Genomic DNA, 17,369 nt, shown 5'->3' on the forward strand with positions numbered 1-17,369 from the left:
GAGCTTTTGAAATAACAAAAACATGCAGGATTAAACCTTTCAATTAGTGCCATCCTGCCTCTTGGAAAATGTTTTCAGTATACACAACAACAGCTTAAACATATCCACTCGTATCTGTGCCAATCATTTTGATGTTCTATTTATCTTTACATACATTTAACTTAAGCAGTTTGGGGTCAATGAGCAAAAAACAGCTAATTTGCAACTGAAAATGTAACGTTTTTAAATGGGGAACTTTTGTACATCCCCTGATCAATATTCTTGCACATCCTGCAAACAACTGTACTCCTCCTTCAAAATGTAAATATTTTTTTCATATTTTTATTCTTTTACTGTATTTATGTTTCTTGACTTTTGAAGTTATTTTCTTTTCTTTGTATTTCCTCTTAATATCTTTATTGTATGCAGAGGAATGATGGATGATCGTTTGACCCTCACTTCCTTTTAGCTCCTGAAATACATCCACATCCACACAGACACAATATAATGTCTTATGTCCTTGACAAAATGAAGGAATGTAAAAAAAAAAACACCTCATCTGTTTCTTCTGCCTTTGAAAAATCCTGGAGGGGATTACCATCAATATCACATGAAGAGAGCAATCAGCAAAGCCTGACTACCTTTGTCTCTTCAGCTGAACTCTGTCATCATCCGTGAGACCAATCACTTTGGAAATGCACACAATCAAAGAGCTAAACACGGTGATTCTGTGACACAGAGCCCTCCTCGATATCTTATCTTTGGTTTCCTCTATAAGTGCATGTGGGCAAATGTCACCTTTGATCTGCGGTTACATGTAATAGGTTGTCAACCCATCAGGCTTGCGAGGTTCAGATACAGGGTTGACACGATAATGATGATTATAATGACAGTAGAAAAGTGGTTGCATGTTAAGTATTGGTTTAAGGAAGCAAAGCTCTGATGGTATGTCATACACTAAATTAGTCCTTAAAGGTAAAGTGTGTAGGAGGATCTATTGGTAGAAATGGAACAAAATATGAAAAAGCATGTTCATTTGCCGTATATTGACCTAAATAATTATTAAATCGTAACCTTAGAATGAGCCATAGAATAATCTACATGCTTTTACATGTTTTTACAGTTGCCCAGAGCACACAAACCAAACGCCGGCTCTAGATTTAGATTTTTAAGTTGGGTACTTCTACTTTGAAACGCCAGAAAAAGAAAAAAAAAAGCCTTTGAAGTATTGCTAGAAAAGTTCTTATGCTTGGCTTAGGTGGGAAATATGGTATAGCTATAACAGCAAAATGCAACAAAGTGCAACGCAAACAGAATAAGCAAATAAATGACGATGTACATGAAGCACGTGACTTACCTGGAGCATCTGCTCTGCTCAAGAGACGGAACATAGCTGCAGGTTAAAGCAGTCTCCTCATCGCTCCACACAGATCTGACGTAGCCTTCCTCACATTAGACTAGTGCGTGGAAAAAACACAAATGTTATGTTTACATCGAGCTTTATACATTGTGTTTTTCACCATTTGAGTTTGAGGTCCGACTGACGCTCTTCATCATTACGTCATCGTGTTGCATCCTCTTCTTCTACCGTTGCGGTTTCCGACTTGAGAAATTGGTGCCACCTGCTGCTTATCCCAATGAACCAACTCCTAAATGCTTTAATAAGCCCGACACACGCCATTATCATATCATAATATCATACGAAATATGATCAAATCATGAAATGTGTAATAGTAAAATAATGGATCGTTTATGGATAAAGGATAAGTTTTTTGGGGGCTTTCAGTGGAAATTACAGAAATAAAAAATCCTGTTCTAAAAACAGCTTCCCACACACATAACAATGCTCCCAAAATCTTTATTTAGCACACCTATGATATTTCATCAGATAAAGGCCAATGTTAAATAGGTATATTTTTGTGGTTGCCTTGAATAAAAATGTGATTTTCTATGTAAATATGATTAAAACTGACAACAAATATATCCAATCATATATATAATTATTTTGATCACCTGGAGGAATTTCATAGCAGGGTTCCATCTGGTTCCTGGAAGGTGGAGTCAGGTCATCAGGTCTGATTGCCTGCCATATTATTAAATCACACCTGGACTTATTCTGGTTTGGTTACACTGTATTTGTTTTTTTTAATCTACAAACACGATAGTATTCACATTGGCCTTTAATTCTGCATATGAAATCCTCACAACATACAAAGGAATTGATTCTGTATGGGGAAGCTTAAACAACCATGGTTGTATTGTATCACAGCAGGTTTGTGCTTCAGCGTAGATTCATTAATTTATGTTGCATTTCGTGGACTTTGGATCAGCAGTGATAAAATGGCATTTCAACATCGTAAAAGCATCAAATAAAAACACAAATTCAGCTTATGTTTCTTATTATCATCTTGACTCGCTGAGACACTCACATTCTTTCAAGAGCACACAAATATCACAAACCCGTACTTATTCAGACCTTCATATAACCCCATAGGCATCTATACACCTGTGTGTGAGTTCTTCCACAGTGCATTTCTTTTTATCTATGCATTCCTGCTTTAGCTTCTTGCTCTGGTTGTCCATTCACAGCCATCCACATGCTTGTGCATGCTCTTGCCCCTTCAGGTGTTACTCCAGTGGAAGGCCTTGTTGCCCAACACACTGGCCAGTTTATAGTTGAGGGGTTGGTGAAATTTCCTGAGGAGGTCACTGGTGGCTGGAAGCATATGACCAAGGTTCCTGTCCGCCGTCCGCCTGGTGTTGGATTTGGGTCGTTTGTACAGTGCTGCCTCCTCCTGCTCCGACAGACGGCCTGTAGGGAGGATGTCAGAGTCCTTAAACTATACAGAAGTGAATGATTGAGGCAGAAACAAACACATAAATACACAGCCAGGAAGATAAAGGTGTTTTTGTAATACGCACTTAATCTGAGAAAATCAAAAACTTTCTTGATCGTCACTTTGAAGTTGGCTGCATAGTCCTCGAGTCGAAGAACTAGAATCTGCTCGCTATGGAAAACTGTCAGCCAGTCCAGCAAGAAGACGACGTAAATCCCCAAATTTAGCCTCACCTGTGGAGAAAAAAAAAAATTGAAATAAGGCAACATCATAAATCTCTTGTGGCGAGTTGTCTCTTCAACTGCTGTTTTCAAAGTAACTGTTGATTAAACATGAACAACAGGTCCTCAAAGTGTACTGCTTCTTTCATGATGATGAACATGGGCACTGTAGTTTATTTTGAGTTGACGCATACACTTTCCTTAATGTCCAAATAAATCCCAACAAATGCACCAATTACTGCTGTTTGAGTAACTTTTTCTAAAACTACAGTGAACAGTTTATTTATTGAATTAACTGCTTAAAATAAATGAATAAATAAAGCATACAATTCTGATCTGATAGATATTTAAGTCTGCAGATCAGACTAATAAATGTTGAGAATGTAAAGAAACAAACCAACAGGATAAATGATGGACATATTCAGTATAGGGACACCAAAAACTTGCATTGTGACTCACACCTGTGGCGATACTTGTATTAATCATTTTGTACTTTTAAAGTCAGAGACACAAAGTCAATGTTTAATTCCTGTTTATTGAATAGAAAAGTCAAGACTGATATGCATCAACACCCTGAGTCCTCGAGAGGGCGCCACAGTGCAACACTAAACTAAGCTACTGAGCTGCGATTCACAAGAAGAGAGCCACAAACAGACCTCATCTTCATTTTCATCCAGTCATGTCAACAAAAGAAAACCTAATGGTGTTTTTCTGAGTGTTTTTGTTGGATTTGAGATGGATACTGTTTCTGTTCCAATGGTTTCAGGTCGAGCTGATTGCTGCTTTTACTGAAGTAAATCTCCCTGGATAACAGTGCTGTCCCTGACATGTTGTGATTATAGGTGACAACAGACACAGCTCATATCTCATCTTACTCCTGAGGGAGCGCTGCCCGATAAAATATATGCTGAAGCGTCTGAAGCAACTCTGGTCAGCTAGTTGGTTGTATTTTTTCCTGCACAGAACGAAAATTCTATTTTCAACCACTCGGAGGAACAGGTTGACAGTCTCAAAGGAGAAATAAGTTGTTTATTGTTAGGTTTGATTAAATATAATTATAAATCTGTAGTTATTCTTCTGTAAACTCAAAAGTGAGGACATATGTAAGGTTTACCGGCATGGCGTTGGAGAGGCTTGTGTTGTAGACGCAGGATCGAAGTGACCTCTCAGTCAGGCAGGACTGAAACAGCTGTACAGATTCTACGACCTTCTGATGAAAGTCCTCTGTTGACTTGTTGGCCATCTTAAAGTACAGGTAGTCAGAATAAAGTCTGAGAACAGAGAAAACAGAGTTTTAAGCCAGTTGGAACTACGGAATGACATTTTGCTGGACAAAGAATAGGAATTATGACTCAAAACAAAAATGCTCTGCAGTAAAATCTTTTCAAAGCAATCTTAACTGAAAATCACATCTGCATCCATATCATCAGATTATGGTTGTGGATGTTTTTTTCCCCACAGTACCTCTCTACTGGATCTCTAAGCATGATGATGATTTTAGCACCAGGTTGGACTGTGTGGATGAAGTCTTGGACCAGGAAAGGGGGCTCCGTCTCCCCCCTGTCTCTGTGAACGTAGCTCCAGGCTTGGTTGTCCCACATGGTGGATGCACTGGCTTCACCTGTCAAGACATCTACAGTCTGAGCACGACTTGGCTAACAACAGTTCATTTGAAATGCAGCAAGTAGTGCAGGCACTCATGGAATAATGTAGTGAAGTTTAACTGAATTTTATAGACTAAATATATGCAAAAGATGATGCGTATACTTTCCTTATCTGGGGACATTTTGTCCTCCAAATCTACACTTGGAGAGAATTGTGACATTGCAGTTGCAACTTTTTAGATTTTAAACCAAAAGCCAAGTAGCACATTTTCATACAAAAAAAACTACAAAACCAAGATAATATTAAGGATTGCCCTTCAAAAGATCAATATTATCTTACTCTGTTAATGTAATTTCTTCAAGTCATTGTTTATTGGGGGGCATTATCTACTGTCCCTCTGGGCCAGGCCTAAAAGTTTGAGCCGACCTCATTTATATTCACAAATGCATGGAGAATGAATAAAGATGTTTGTGACAGCACCCAGGGGCGTTTGAGGTTCTGTGCAAACTTAAAAACCCCATATTGTACCACAGAATATCTAGAATATGTGAGCGACACTGTAGTGCGTCTGAGGTCAGAGCCACTTGTGTGGAAACCAGTGGAAAATAGTTAGGCCTGCCAATAAAGTGAAGGAAAACAAAAGCGACCTCATGGTCCAGATCCAATTTGGGTCCTCAGAAAAAACACCAAATGAAAACTATAAAAGGCAGCAAATCATTCCATCTGGTGCACAATGTACAGTAACGGTACCAAACCATAGCCACCCACACACACAAACACTTTCACATGTGTTCACCTGTTATGAGTGCGCGGTGGTCTCCAGATGAATTTCCACTGATTCCTTCTTGGATTTTTTGGGCCGCCAAGTCAAACAGATCCAGGTAATCTTCCAAAGGAAAAGTTTCCTGGAAGCCATCCTTGAAACGAATATAACCTGCACCCGAAGATACACCAAAAATAACACTCATTATGTACCCTTTTATAGACTTCTTCACCATCAAATCTCTTTGATGGATATGCATAAGCTTTCAATCAGATTGACTTAAAAGCCTTTTTTTACTGGAGAATAATCAGAATTCCACCCTCACAAACAATGAATTTAATCTATTTAGCATAGTACTTACATGCACAAACAATCAACATACATTGCATGCAGGGAAATAGTAGAATTGAGACAAACAAGCATTCAACAAACACATTATATCATTTTTCTTGTGCTGTCGGCTCACAGTAAGCAGCATTTTATATTTTTGAAGTGGATGTAGAAGGTCCTCAGTTATAGTCAGTTGTGGTAGGGTAGTTTTCTAGCTTACTGTTCATGTGGACATTTTCATGCTGCTTAATTTGTGTGTATTGTTATAAATGATGTGCTCTTGTGATTTTATTACATTTAAAATATATATTGTGTGGTGAAAAGCAAAATAATTGTCCTTCCTTGAAACAGAATCGTAACAGGAAAAAACTTGGAAGAGAGGACAACGAAATATGGATACAACAGGAAAATCAGTCGAAGGCTGACATGAAAAGAAAAGTTTTAATGATCTCTGTTCTCTGATTTAACATTTACAAAGCCTAGAAGACAGTTTTTAGATGTCATCAGAAGCAAATAAATTGGAACTGATTTCAGTGCGCTTTGTTGGTCGGTTTGGAGGTAATGGGTTCATTTTCTTGATTAATATATTAATCATATGGTCCATAAATCATTAGCAGCTCCATTTTAAATCAGTGCGTATGCCTTCTTTTGGATGAATTCATACCTCAGTAAAAACTATTTTTCAATCAATCAGCTAGCCTCCACCATCATAATCAGAACTTTTGGAAACACCATCCATCTCTTTATTACTTACCAAAGCGTTTCCTGGTCCACCAGTGCGGCTCCTTTATCGTGTTGAACTTGACCTCTGGATGCAGCAGCAGCCTGTAGAACAAATCAGTTGTCCCGCACTTCGGTTGGCCGACGACGTAGAAGAACGGCAAGCAGCGCAGACGAAACAGTTTGCCGTCTCTGTGGTGTAAGTGCTGGTGGAAGTTGGTCCTCAGGTGGTCGCACACAGTCTTAAAGCTCTTTGTGCGCAGGGCGTAGTGGTTCCTCCTGTATGGAGCAGTGCTGAGGTCACTTGAAACTTCCTCATACCAGCAAGGGCTCTTGACGTCGGGCAGGAAATGGCGAGGAATTACAGAAAACAACTGCAGAGAGCAACAAAACAAAATCAGGTAATGCAGAAGGGTGTCGAAAAACAACAGAAATACTATTCAATACACTTTAGCCCTTTGGTGAATCATGAGATGGAGAAGGACATCATGTCTTTGGTGAAACTGGTAAAAATGTGTCATCTTGTGGTGTTGTTATAGGTGGTGACTGGTAAAAGATGACAGATTCTACTCTTTGAATTCATGTTAATTACACTTTACACCAGCCGTTAGAAGTTCTCCTTATATAAAAAGCATCAACACATCCATAATTTAGGATCAAGTGACGTGATTTTGCAGCTCTTAGTTGCATTATGTTGCTTTGAAAACTCAGGTAGATATTGATGTGTCTAACACTGACACATGCCACTTGTTGGTGTTCAACTGTTCAACTGACTCACTTGTGTTGCTATCACTGTAATTATAATTCATAGTGTAACTGCCAGTGTTACTGATACCGCAGCCATAAACATTGCAAAATGATTTAGGGTAATGTGGAAAAGCAGGATGAGAACATACAATAATCACAGGAGAATTACAGAACATTATCACACAGCAACAGCAGTCAGTAGGTCTTTAGCGACACTTAGTGAGGCAGGAAACCTGATATTACTTAACAGCCTTGCGAACTTTGAGTTGAATCAACGCCTTCGTCAGTCTCAACAAACACTGGTTGTTATGAGCTTCACTAAACCTGAGTTTTACTGCAGGGTTGATTGTTAGGTGTTTGTTATTTCTTGCTGTTCAATTTTGTCAACAAAAATAAAGCAATCATAGTGGTCACTTATTAACATGTTCCAGTGTGACCGGAATGATCATTTGTCAGCATATTGTTCTAGTGACATCATTGCATAATTGCAGCCTGGAACTTTATAACAAAAACATCCTATATTTTATTTGGCCCACTCACATACAGCAATAAGTGAGTCAGACCAATTTTCCAAAGACTTACATGGGAGTTTGTTCCAACGACATCCTTCTCATCAGGCACCTTCCTGGGTGTGTAGTCCAGTTTGGAGCCGATGATCTTCACCAGCAGTTTCATATCTGCTGCTGAGCTGGTCGGGATCCCCACAGGTCGGAGCTGATGGGGTGGCGGGGTGAGCAAAAGCCCCTTCCTGTCCCATGTTAGGATGTGGGAAGCCATGATGAGGAACATCAGAGTCAAGCCCATCAGAAAGCTAACCACTTTGACTTTTGAGATGCTCCGCAGGTTGGTCAGCGGTAACTGCCTGAAGTCAAACAATGTCCTGATAGGCCTTTTTCCATAGTTCTTGATCGTGGGCAAGCCGTGGAGGCTGTTAGGGTGGCATGTTTGGGTGTTGCACCCATGTTTGCAGTCTGATAGTGACATACTGACACAGAAGCAGCGTAGGCATGTGGAAATTAAAAAAGAAAGTTCAAGCTTCACCTACAGGAGGCCATGTGTCCTGTGTATTCATCATAGTTTAATATCTTCATGTCATCATTTGTCTTAATTTCTTTCATGCTCCCCAGTCTTCAGTCAGGCCTCCTGTGAACGAAAAACACATGTTAAAACACTGATGTTTTTGATATGACTTCAGTTTTCTTTTCACCAAAAGTGCAGAAGTGTAGTTTTATTTAAAGTATTTCAGTCATCTCCCATAATTCCAAGTAAGTGGTATGAACATGTATATATTAGGGTATTTTAGGGAGCTTTTCCCCCTCTGAGACATCAGTATGTGAATTTCTAAACATACTCCCTTCTATAGAATAAATCACCTCTAAAAGTGCTTGAGGTCAGCTGCAGAGTGTGTGTGGTCTGCTGTATGGAGATGCCTTGCTTTATGATGAGAGCTACTTAGCACATGCAAAGACAAGCTCTACAAAGACACCTCCAAGGTCAGAATAATAGTTAGTCTGTAATTCAAAACTAAAAACACACGATTATTCTCTGCAAGCTAAAAGATCACTGAGAGTTTTATTTTTTTAACCTGGAAATATCATTTTCAAGATCAAGGTTCTTCAAAGAGAAAACCACGTTGGGTATTGATACAGGTGGACACGCAGTGTGGCAACTGCATTCATTTTGTTTTTCTTTTCCCCGCCACATGAATAATAAGAAGGTAGGCATTATTATTTCTAGGGTACAGTGCTAATGAATTCCAGACGTCGAAGTTTAAATTGTTTTTCAAACTCTTTCCTGACACTTCAGGGCAGTGACGCGTTTTTATTTCTTTGGTGCAAAGTGTGTAAGATGTAACAGTCCCACTGGACTCGGGAATGAAATCCTGCACCAGCTCCGGTGAACTTCATGGGGAACTTTCTAAAGTTACAGTGTTTTTTTCTTGCTGCACAACAGGGGCCTGTTAGAGTACAGCCAACAATATGCGACTCAGCATTTTAACTCCATCCATCCATCCATCCATTTTCCGTAACTCTTACGTCATTAAAAAGTGCACATTCAGAGTTTTTAAAGGCCGCTCCACTTCAGTCATTTAAGGCAACTTTAGTGGATTGAGTCCAATGAAAGACACTCTCAAGTTGCCTTTTGGGAAGTGTAGGATCCTCTGTTATTGTAGCTTGAAGCATACTTAGCACTTAAATCGGGATTACTTGTACGCTGCTGCCATCTTTGTTTTTTTATCCTGTGTCTTGTGAGCTGCCCAAGTTTATGGAAGTGCAACACTATATTCCTGGAGTATCCCTCTAAAACATTTTCATAATCATGATTCATAATCATGTCCTCGTAGGATACTAAACAATTTGTTCTCGCTTGTGACCTGCGCGTGTAACCTCTTTCCTGTTTCCTGTTGTACTTGCAGCCTTCACCTCATCGTTGGTTTAATGTTGCAACACTCCTATAAATTGTGAGTTAGAAAGCAAACTCTGCATGAGAACGAACTTGCTAAATATCTGCTAAGGGCTTTAAAAGTCCACAAGAAAGTCTTCACACACTTGCAGATTTCATAATGTGACATATCTGAGCTCTTGCAGACTTATCAGGAATGCAAGGCAATATCTGCAGGCCTGTGTGGGATTGGGCAAAGAACCTATTTTTAATCCCTTTTCTAGACTTGTTATGGGGTTCATTTAATGGAAAATGAAGCTGCCCAAAGACACTGAAATGCCAAAGACACGACTTGCTAAATACAGCTCTGTCATCTAATATTTCATAAGTTATTAGTGAATGATGCTGATTCTAATATTAATCCTGATTCTTGCCTTACCCATTATGTGTCTTATATTTCCATATTTGGACATTGTTTTTATGTTTTTTAATGATTTGTTAAGCCCTTTATTGCCATTAAAATTAATGAATGCTACTGCTCTCTTGTCTCATTCTGTTCATACCTCTGCAAATCTTTATTCCTACAAATCCTGGTAATTGTTATCCTCGCTGTTCTCTGTGACTATTAATCTTGTATTCCCATTAAAGATTAATGGCTAGTTAGAGCAAAAATTCAAAGTGCGAGAGAAGAGAGAGATTTGGAAATGCAAGAAAGCATAAAGAGGACAGTGAGAGTCAAGGGTAAAGCACAACGTGGAGAAATGAAGCAGCAGAGAAAAACAGAGAAAAACAGTGTGAGAAAGAGCAGGAAAGACAGTCTTTAGACCTCTTTGGTCTAAAAATCGATCCGTGGCGTGAATAAAACAGCAGGTGGGATTGACTGAGGTGAAACACCATCATCAAAATCCTGCTGACTCTAAATAAAAGCCTGCATTCATCATTGCATTAGATGCCTTTGTTGTCCTAAGTCCACAAAATGTCAAGACTCCACTGGTATCAAAGACAGAATAAGATATTAGTCATGTTGTTGGTGCAATGCGTTGGGTTGTTTACCCTCTATTTTTTATAAGATTATGTGAAATGTATTTTTTCTGTATTGTTCAGATCTGAGCTGAGCTGATGAAGGCACTAAATGATAAGCCAGAAGATCAGCAAAGTAATTACAATTCATCCTGAGGAGGACATGGACAACATTTCATAGTATTCAATGCAATACTAATTGAGTTATTTTCCTAAAAACAACAAATGTCAACCTCACTGTGGCACTAGAGAAAAAGGTCAGGGGATTGCCAAAGTCATACTGATTCATCATCTGGACAACTTGAATGTCTTAAAAAGATTTTATGGTAATCCATCATATGGTTGTTTTGACATTTCAGTCTGCACAAAAGTATTGGACAGTGAGGCCCAATGATGGTGGTGCTGGTGAGACAGCTGTTCAGTCTGGGACCAAATCAACATATCACAACAACGATAGCTGCTTTTCCAGATAATTGATAGACTTCCAACACGTCTGTTTGCATATTGCCAAACAAGCGATGAGTTTTTGTCCAGCACAACCAGACTCAAATCTGACTGGAAATTGCACTTAATGTTGTTCATATACAACCTGTTCTTAACATCAATTTAGACAATATTAGTAGAAATTGATGCAGTCAAAGAAGAGGCTTATGTTTTGCATTCTGCCACAGTGCCTTTTTGGATACGACCACCAAATGGTTATTATGTCTTTAGCACACTTGCATGCCATTTTTAAAATAACCCTAGTTTAAAAACTATATATGAAAAAAAAAAGTTTTTCGATCAACCCCAGCTATACAGGTTCCACAGCTGTGTGTCGAATATGATTTCAACCTTTTGCGCTGCTGATGAATATTAACAAAGTACAAGCGCTGACTTCTAGTCCTAAAAGACAAGGTGACAGTATATCAAAACGTGATTGCATTTACTATGACATTTCAGATTCCAAATTTTTATTTTATGTCTGCTTGATTTATTAATCGAAATTCTGTTTGGGCTGTTAAAGTGGCTGCAGGTTATGTAATTATCTGGGAGTGTCTTGCACCCTTTCATTTATTACTCTCTATCTACCCTTTGATACAAAATGATGCCAATCAGCCTCAGCCCAGTCAGTGTGGCTCATATACCCACTGAACATCAGATGAAAATCAGCCTCCCTGCAGAGCTCTTTCAGAGACAAAATGCAGTTTGCTGCATGCAGATGCACAGCCCAGTCAACATTCTGAAATCTAATCATGAAATAGAGCTTCTATAAATGTGAAAATTGTTATTTGACAATCTGTTCCAAGAGCCTGCAATCATAACACACATATTCCCGCCACATGTGAAACATGTTTTAGTCATGTCTTTATGTTTATACCTGTGTAAACATATTCTGACTTTGTACAGTGCGCTCTGTGACTGGGACTTGGCTGAATTCCAGCGCTGGGAAATGGGAGGTACGAGAGAAGCTAATGCCACAAAAGGAAATAAGACAGCCTCCTTGTTGATGGAGGATTCAAACAAAGACGTATGGGATACCAAATCTGCAGTTATATAACTTTCTCTATGTGGATGAAAAAGAAATGAAGCTAATAAGAAGTTCAGTCAGTAGGACTCTCTTTACACTCTCATATTTTGTATTCTCTCTGTCTCTCTCTCTCTCACTTTGGCTTCTACTCAGCTGATTATGGCGTTTTTCTGCCTCTCAAGTTAACCAACCAGATTCTGACACGATATCCATAAGCCAATCATATTGTTGCTATCAAATTTTTTTATCAAACTGTTCTCTTCTCTGCTGCTGTCAGTTGACATTGAGATGCGACTCTAGGGGCAACCCTGTCTCCTAAAAACTACGTTTCCACAAAACCAAATTTAGGAGACTGGGTTTCCAGGGGTGAATATTCCTGATCTAACCACAGCGTCACTGCCGCCTTTAATATACAACGTCACAATGGAGTCTAAACGCCAAAGACTCTTCACTATTCATCCATCATGCATAGGTAACAGATTTTTTTCACTCCTATTGTCTATTAAGTATCTCCTGATTGAAATCAAAGTAATTTGAATGACAGAAATGAACAATTACTCCCTAAGCTTGAGCTCAAATCATACACAATGGCGTTTATGTTCAATGCACTGTTCGTTTGATTATTCTCCGAGATGCTGGAGGCCGTAAAAACAAAAGAAGCCTGAAGAAGCAAAAAAACAACGAGTGCAACCAACAAAACGGCATAAACCAACCTCCCCAGTGCAAAGGAGTTCATGGACTACTTTATTGCCTGTATATAAGTACTAAGAAATAAGTTAAGTATAACATGTAATGTAAAGATACAAAGGTTGAATATCCTGTAAACAGTTTGATTTGGCTGCCATTTACTCAAATGTAGATTTTTAAGCCCTCCTGTTTCCGTTTAAAAACAAATGAACCTTCTTTGTATAATCCTCAGAGGTGTAACTAGTGCTTTTATCTGTGAACTATTTGTGACAGTCACATCTGAAAAGCTCAGATCACTTAAAAAGGACCTTTGCCTTCACAGGAATCTGACTTCTTCATCTGTTAAATAAGCAAACTGTTGAAGCTAAAGTACAGTCCAAGCAAAACAGCACTCAAAATATTAAACTTATTGTTTAACAGTGGCGTGTGTCTTGATCAGCCAGGTCAGCAAAGTCAATACTCACATCTGGAGTGCAGAGGTGGTCCTTTAAAGCTAAACTGTGTACTTAATAATGCATGTAACCGTATATATTTGCATGCATGTTTTTCTAATAGTAACAGGGTGATTGCTTAAGCAGCGATTTAAAACTGAAACTGCATTAATAACAAGCAGATGAGGGAGCAGGAGCAGGCAGGTCTGAAGGCAAGTATATTGCTCAGGAGCCAAGGAAGCGCAGTGTCAAGTGTGAAGTTGTTTGTACAAGCTGCTTGAGAAACTTGAAACCAGAAACAGCAACTGGCAAGCATGTTTTGAACAAGCATTGCACTATTTAAAATAATTGCCTTATATGGCTATTGAAGACTTTTTAATTTATATTGGATTTGGAAGTAATTGTGTTACTACAAAAACTTCCAACGTTGTGGCGTTCAGATAATGCATATGTTGTTTTACAGTTGCTTTTTTTGAAAACACAAAGATTCCAGTCGGAAATGGTAACAATACATAATTTACTTACTCTGTATTGTTGCTGAAATGATAAAAGAAAGTGCTCTCCTCAAACCTGCACATTTATTCCTGAGTTGCCACCAGTAGGCTTATGAAACAAGCTTGAAGGCAGAATCTGTCAGTGTTGTTCGGTTGGTTTTGATCTCGTCTGACCACCTTCTGTTAATCTTGTTGCTCACACAAAACGGGCACAACAACATCATGTGGCAGCTTGTTCGCACCTGTTTGATTTCTTTCTCTTTCTCTTTCTTTTTGAAACCTTTTATAATAAAACTGTAACTAATATGCGCCATTAATATAATTATGATACCTTGACATGACTCACTCATGAACTCTGTTTCACTTTAACATGGCCTGATCCCACATTATAATGGGAAAATATTGGTCTTGGCTGGTGACTCGCTCAGGGCTAAAGCAAATACATAATGCAGCTAATAAAATACATTCTTGATTAGTTGTATTTATGAATGGTTGACTTTAAGCAACTTAAAGGTAAAAATAATATAGTCTTTGTTATGAATAGATAAGTTAAAACGTTGAGTGATATACAATTGTTATCACTTAAAGAATAACCTTGGTTTCTGTAGCAGTATGAGCAATATTGTAGAATTCCTTATTATTGATGTTCTTTCTTAATTGCAGATGCATACCATTACATTTGAATGTACAACTGTACTTTTTAATGTATATGACAATAAACTTACTACAGTGTAAATTAACACATTATGTACTGTACTGTATGCATATGACCATGTTCAACAGCTCGAGCAGAACAACACGGGAGGGACAGCCGCTGATAAAAGTTTAACTTCATTGAATTATCCTTTCTAAAACTGAAAATGTGCAGAGCCAATCTTGCTTCACTGAAGATTGTTGTCACCTCAAGTAAAAAAAATGACCAACTCTTGAAATAGAAACTAAGAGCTGTTGCCAAAACAATCACGCAAACCTCCCACATTCCTAATGCGCTCTGTTACAGAGTCCTTTTTTCTTCCATATGTGGTGGACCCCCTGAGTCCAGTCTAAACAATCTGATATGGTTCAACCCTCTCCATCTTTCTCTCCCCTCATACTTTTAGCATTACCTAACTGTTAGAACTCAGCTCGTGCCAAAAGTAGCATGGCTTTGACATCTCAGCAGCTCCAGGCAGACATTTGTTCTGCAAACTGGCGGGGCAACCTAAAACCTTTCTGCACAGTTGCCCTGACAGACTGCGGGTGTTGGGCACAGCAGCAGGATTGAGGTTAAACTTGGGTGTGTGCAGAGTTACGGAGGGTGTAGAGGTGCTGCAAACTGTCACCACATCTACGTCCTCCTTCTCTCACACTCCAACTCCATCTCCCTCCAATTAACAATGAAATACAACCACAAAGGCCAGTTTGTCCAAAGGTCATGTGTTTACGTCTGTCAGGACCGTCACCCTACAGCCCCTTTAATAAACTAGAATGGGGAAAGCATGGGGGGGGGATTAACTAAATGCCAAACCGAAACAGTCAGCGTGTAAACAACTCACACATAAACAGACCTCAGCCCAGACTTCAAAACCAATCACTTCATGGCTTGTTTGCTTGGATGCATGACAGAAACCATTAGGGCATAATGTAAGGAGTTATCTGGGGAAAAAACTGTCAAATAGTCAAATGTTGAAACAGAAAGCTTCAGTTTGTTAACCTTACAATAAACAGAATGATAATAATAACAACATAAGCGCAATACATTGGAAGCGTATGTACAAATATTTACCGTGGTTTATCTCTGACTCATAACAAAGTCCTGTATTCAGTATCGTAGACCAAGAGTCTTTGACCCCCCTAGAGACATGACACTGAGATGTTCTGCAGCTGTTCAGTAAGGGAGAAAAAAATGTAACCAGGGGGCTGTTAAGTTTCATGCATTAAAAAGCGTTTAACACATCACTTTGGGAGACTTTAAAGCTAATTTCTGGACAATTAATAAAGAAGGTGTACCAGTGTTTTGGGTCCATATTTGTCTGTCCTACTGTTTAAGCAAAGTTTAAGCTATTTTGTATAAACAGGCTGTCTACACAGCTGTATTACTCTACTGTCAAATTGTCTGACAACAGATCAACATAACGTTGAGATTCCTGATCAAACTGATAAAAAAAGGGGGGGTGAAAAATGCGCAGTATCAGGATAATGAACTTTGAAATAATTGAAAAAAACGCCATTAAAAAACCCCCAAATCTATCTAAATATCCTTTCTTCTTTCCATTTCTTGTTTGTAATCTATGATCTTGTTGCAAAGATACTCACACTAGAGTTGAGTTTAATCCCCGCGCCTCTTGCGTCGCCGCTCACGGCCCATGATGGACACCAATCAAGGCGAGGAGAGCCATCTGACGGACGTCCGTACGGAGCGAGGAGTGGAACTAATGTGACCGCATATCCTCAGGATGAACGCTGCTCCTGCTGACAAAACGCCGGCTGGATTTAGACGCGGAAATGCGCGAGACTTTCCGGAGTCTCCATCTGACGGAGCTCCCCATGCGCGAGGCACGGAGTGAGGAGAGGAGAGGAGAGGAGAGAAGAGGAGAGAGGGGGAGAGGAGGGAGAGGGGGAGAGGAGAGGGAGAGGAGAGGAGAGGAGAGAGAGGAGGAGAGAGAGGGGAGAGGGAGGAGAGGAGAGGGAGAGGAGAGGAGAGGAGAGGGGAGGAGAGGGAGAGGAGAGAGGAGAGGAGAGGAGAGGGAGGAGGAGAGGGAGAGGAGAGGAGGAGAGGAGAGGAGGGAGAGGGGAGAGGGAGGGAGAGGGAGAGAGGGAGAGAGGAGGAGGAGAGAGAGGAGAGGGGAGAGAGAGGGGAGGGGAGGAGAGAGAGGGGAGGGAGAGGGGGAGAGGAGGAGAGGGGGAGAGAGGGAGGAGAGGAGGGGAGAGGGGGAGAGAGAGGGGGAGGAGAGAGGGAGAGGGAGAGGGAGAGGAGAGAGAGGGAGGGAGAGGGAGGGGAGGAGAGGGGGAGGAGAGAGGGGAGAGAGAGGGAGAGAGGGGGAGAGAGGGGGAGAGGGGGGAGAGAGGGGAGAGAGGGGGAGAGGGGAGGGAGAGGAGGAGGGAGGAGAGGGGGAGAGAGGGAGAGGAGAGAGGGGGAGAGGGGGAGAGGGAGAGAGAGGGGAGGGAGAGGGAGGGGAGAGGAGAGAGGGGAGGAGAGGAGAGGTGCGCGCGTGGAGCAGCGAAGGAACCAGACACAGATCTTATCTACATATCAACCTCGAAATGCTCGTATTGACTCGGACTGGGGTACAGTTATGATGAATGTTAAATCACATAAATAGCAAACAAAGTTATCTAAATTGGGGAAATGCTCAAACGATTGATGGAATTCAATAATCCCCCAAAAAAACCATCTTATTAAAGCTACTGTATCATCTCAGATCAGATGCACCAGTGTCATCATGAAGCTGAGTAAGTAACATATCATAATATGTATTGCTGTAAATGGCCCATTTCATTTGAATTGGCTGCATCACAGCAGTTTCATTTTTATGGACGAACCAGACTCTCTGAATAGCAGCACTCAAGCTTTGACATACGTTGTTATTTAATGCTGTTTAAATGTTCACTCCTTGTCCAGTATCAAACAAAATTGAGAATGTATTGACGTAAAGCCCTGTTT

The 17,369-nt window shown here is 40.0% G+C and overlaps 1 protein-coding gene across 1 annotated transcript; it reads right to left on the minus strand.

Annotated features, from left to right (window-relative positions):
- Window positions 1–1,805: 1,805 nt before the first annotated feature.
- On the minus strand, window positions 1,806–16,261 carry LOC129092273 (carbohydrate sulfotransferase 15-like). Its single transcript, XM_054600164.1, has 8 exons — window positions 16,022–16,261; window positions 7,785–8,345; window positions 6,490–6,829; window positions 5,439–5,576; window positions 4,502–4,658; window positions 4,152–4,308; window positions 2,902–3,049; window positions 1,806–2,791 (listed from the first exon to the last, which is right to left on the minus strand). The coding sequence occupies exons 2-8, from the start codon at window positions 8,184–8,186 to the stop codon at window positions 2,601–2,603; spliced, it is 1,533 nt and encodes a 510-aa protein (XP_054456139.1). The 5' UTR covers window positions 8,187–8,345; window positions 16,022–16,261; the 3' UTR covers window positions 1,806–2,600.
- Window positions 16,262–17,369: the final 1,108 nt, after the last annotated feature.

The sequence above is a fragment of the Anoplopoma fimbria genome, chromosome 6, assembly GCF_027596085.1.
Source record: "Anoplopoma fimbria isolate UVic2021 breed Golden Eagle Sablefish chromosome 6, Afim_UVic_2022, whole genome shotgun sequence".
NCBI lineage: Eukaryota > Metazoa > Chordata > Actinopteri > Perciformes > Anoplopomatidae > Anoplopoma > Anoplopoma fimbria.

Coding starts and splice junctions, on each gene's coding strand:
- LOC129092273 (XM_054600164.1), bottom strand. CDS start 8,186: ATGTCACTATCAGACTGCAAACATGGGTGCAACACCCAAACATGCCAC. Junction 4,659..5,438: donor CCACCGCGCACTCATAACAG/GTGAACACATGT, acceptor ATGTCTTGACAG/GTGAAGCCAGTGCATCCACC. Junction 3,050..4,151: donor GCCTCTCCAACGCCATGCCG/GTAAACCTTACA, acceptor TTTTCTCCACAG/GTGAGGCTAAATTTGGGGAT.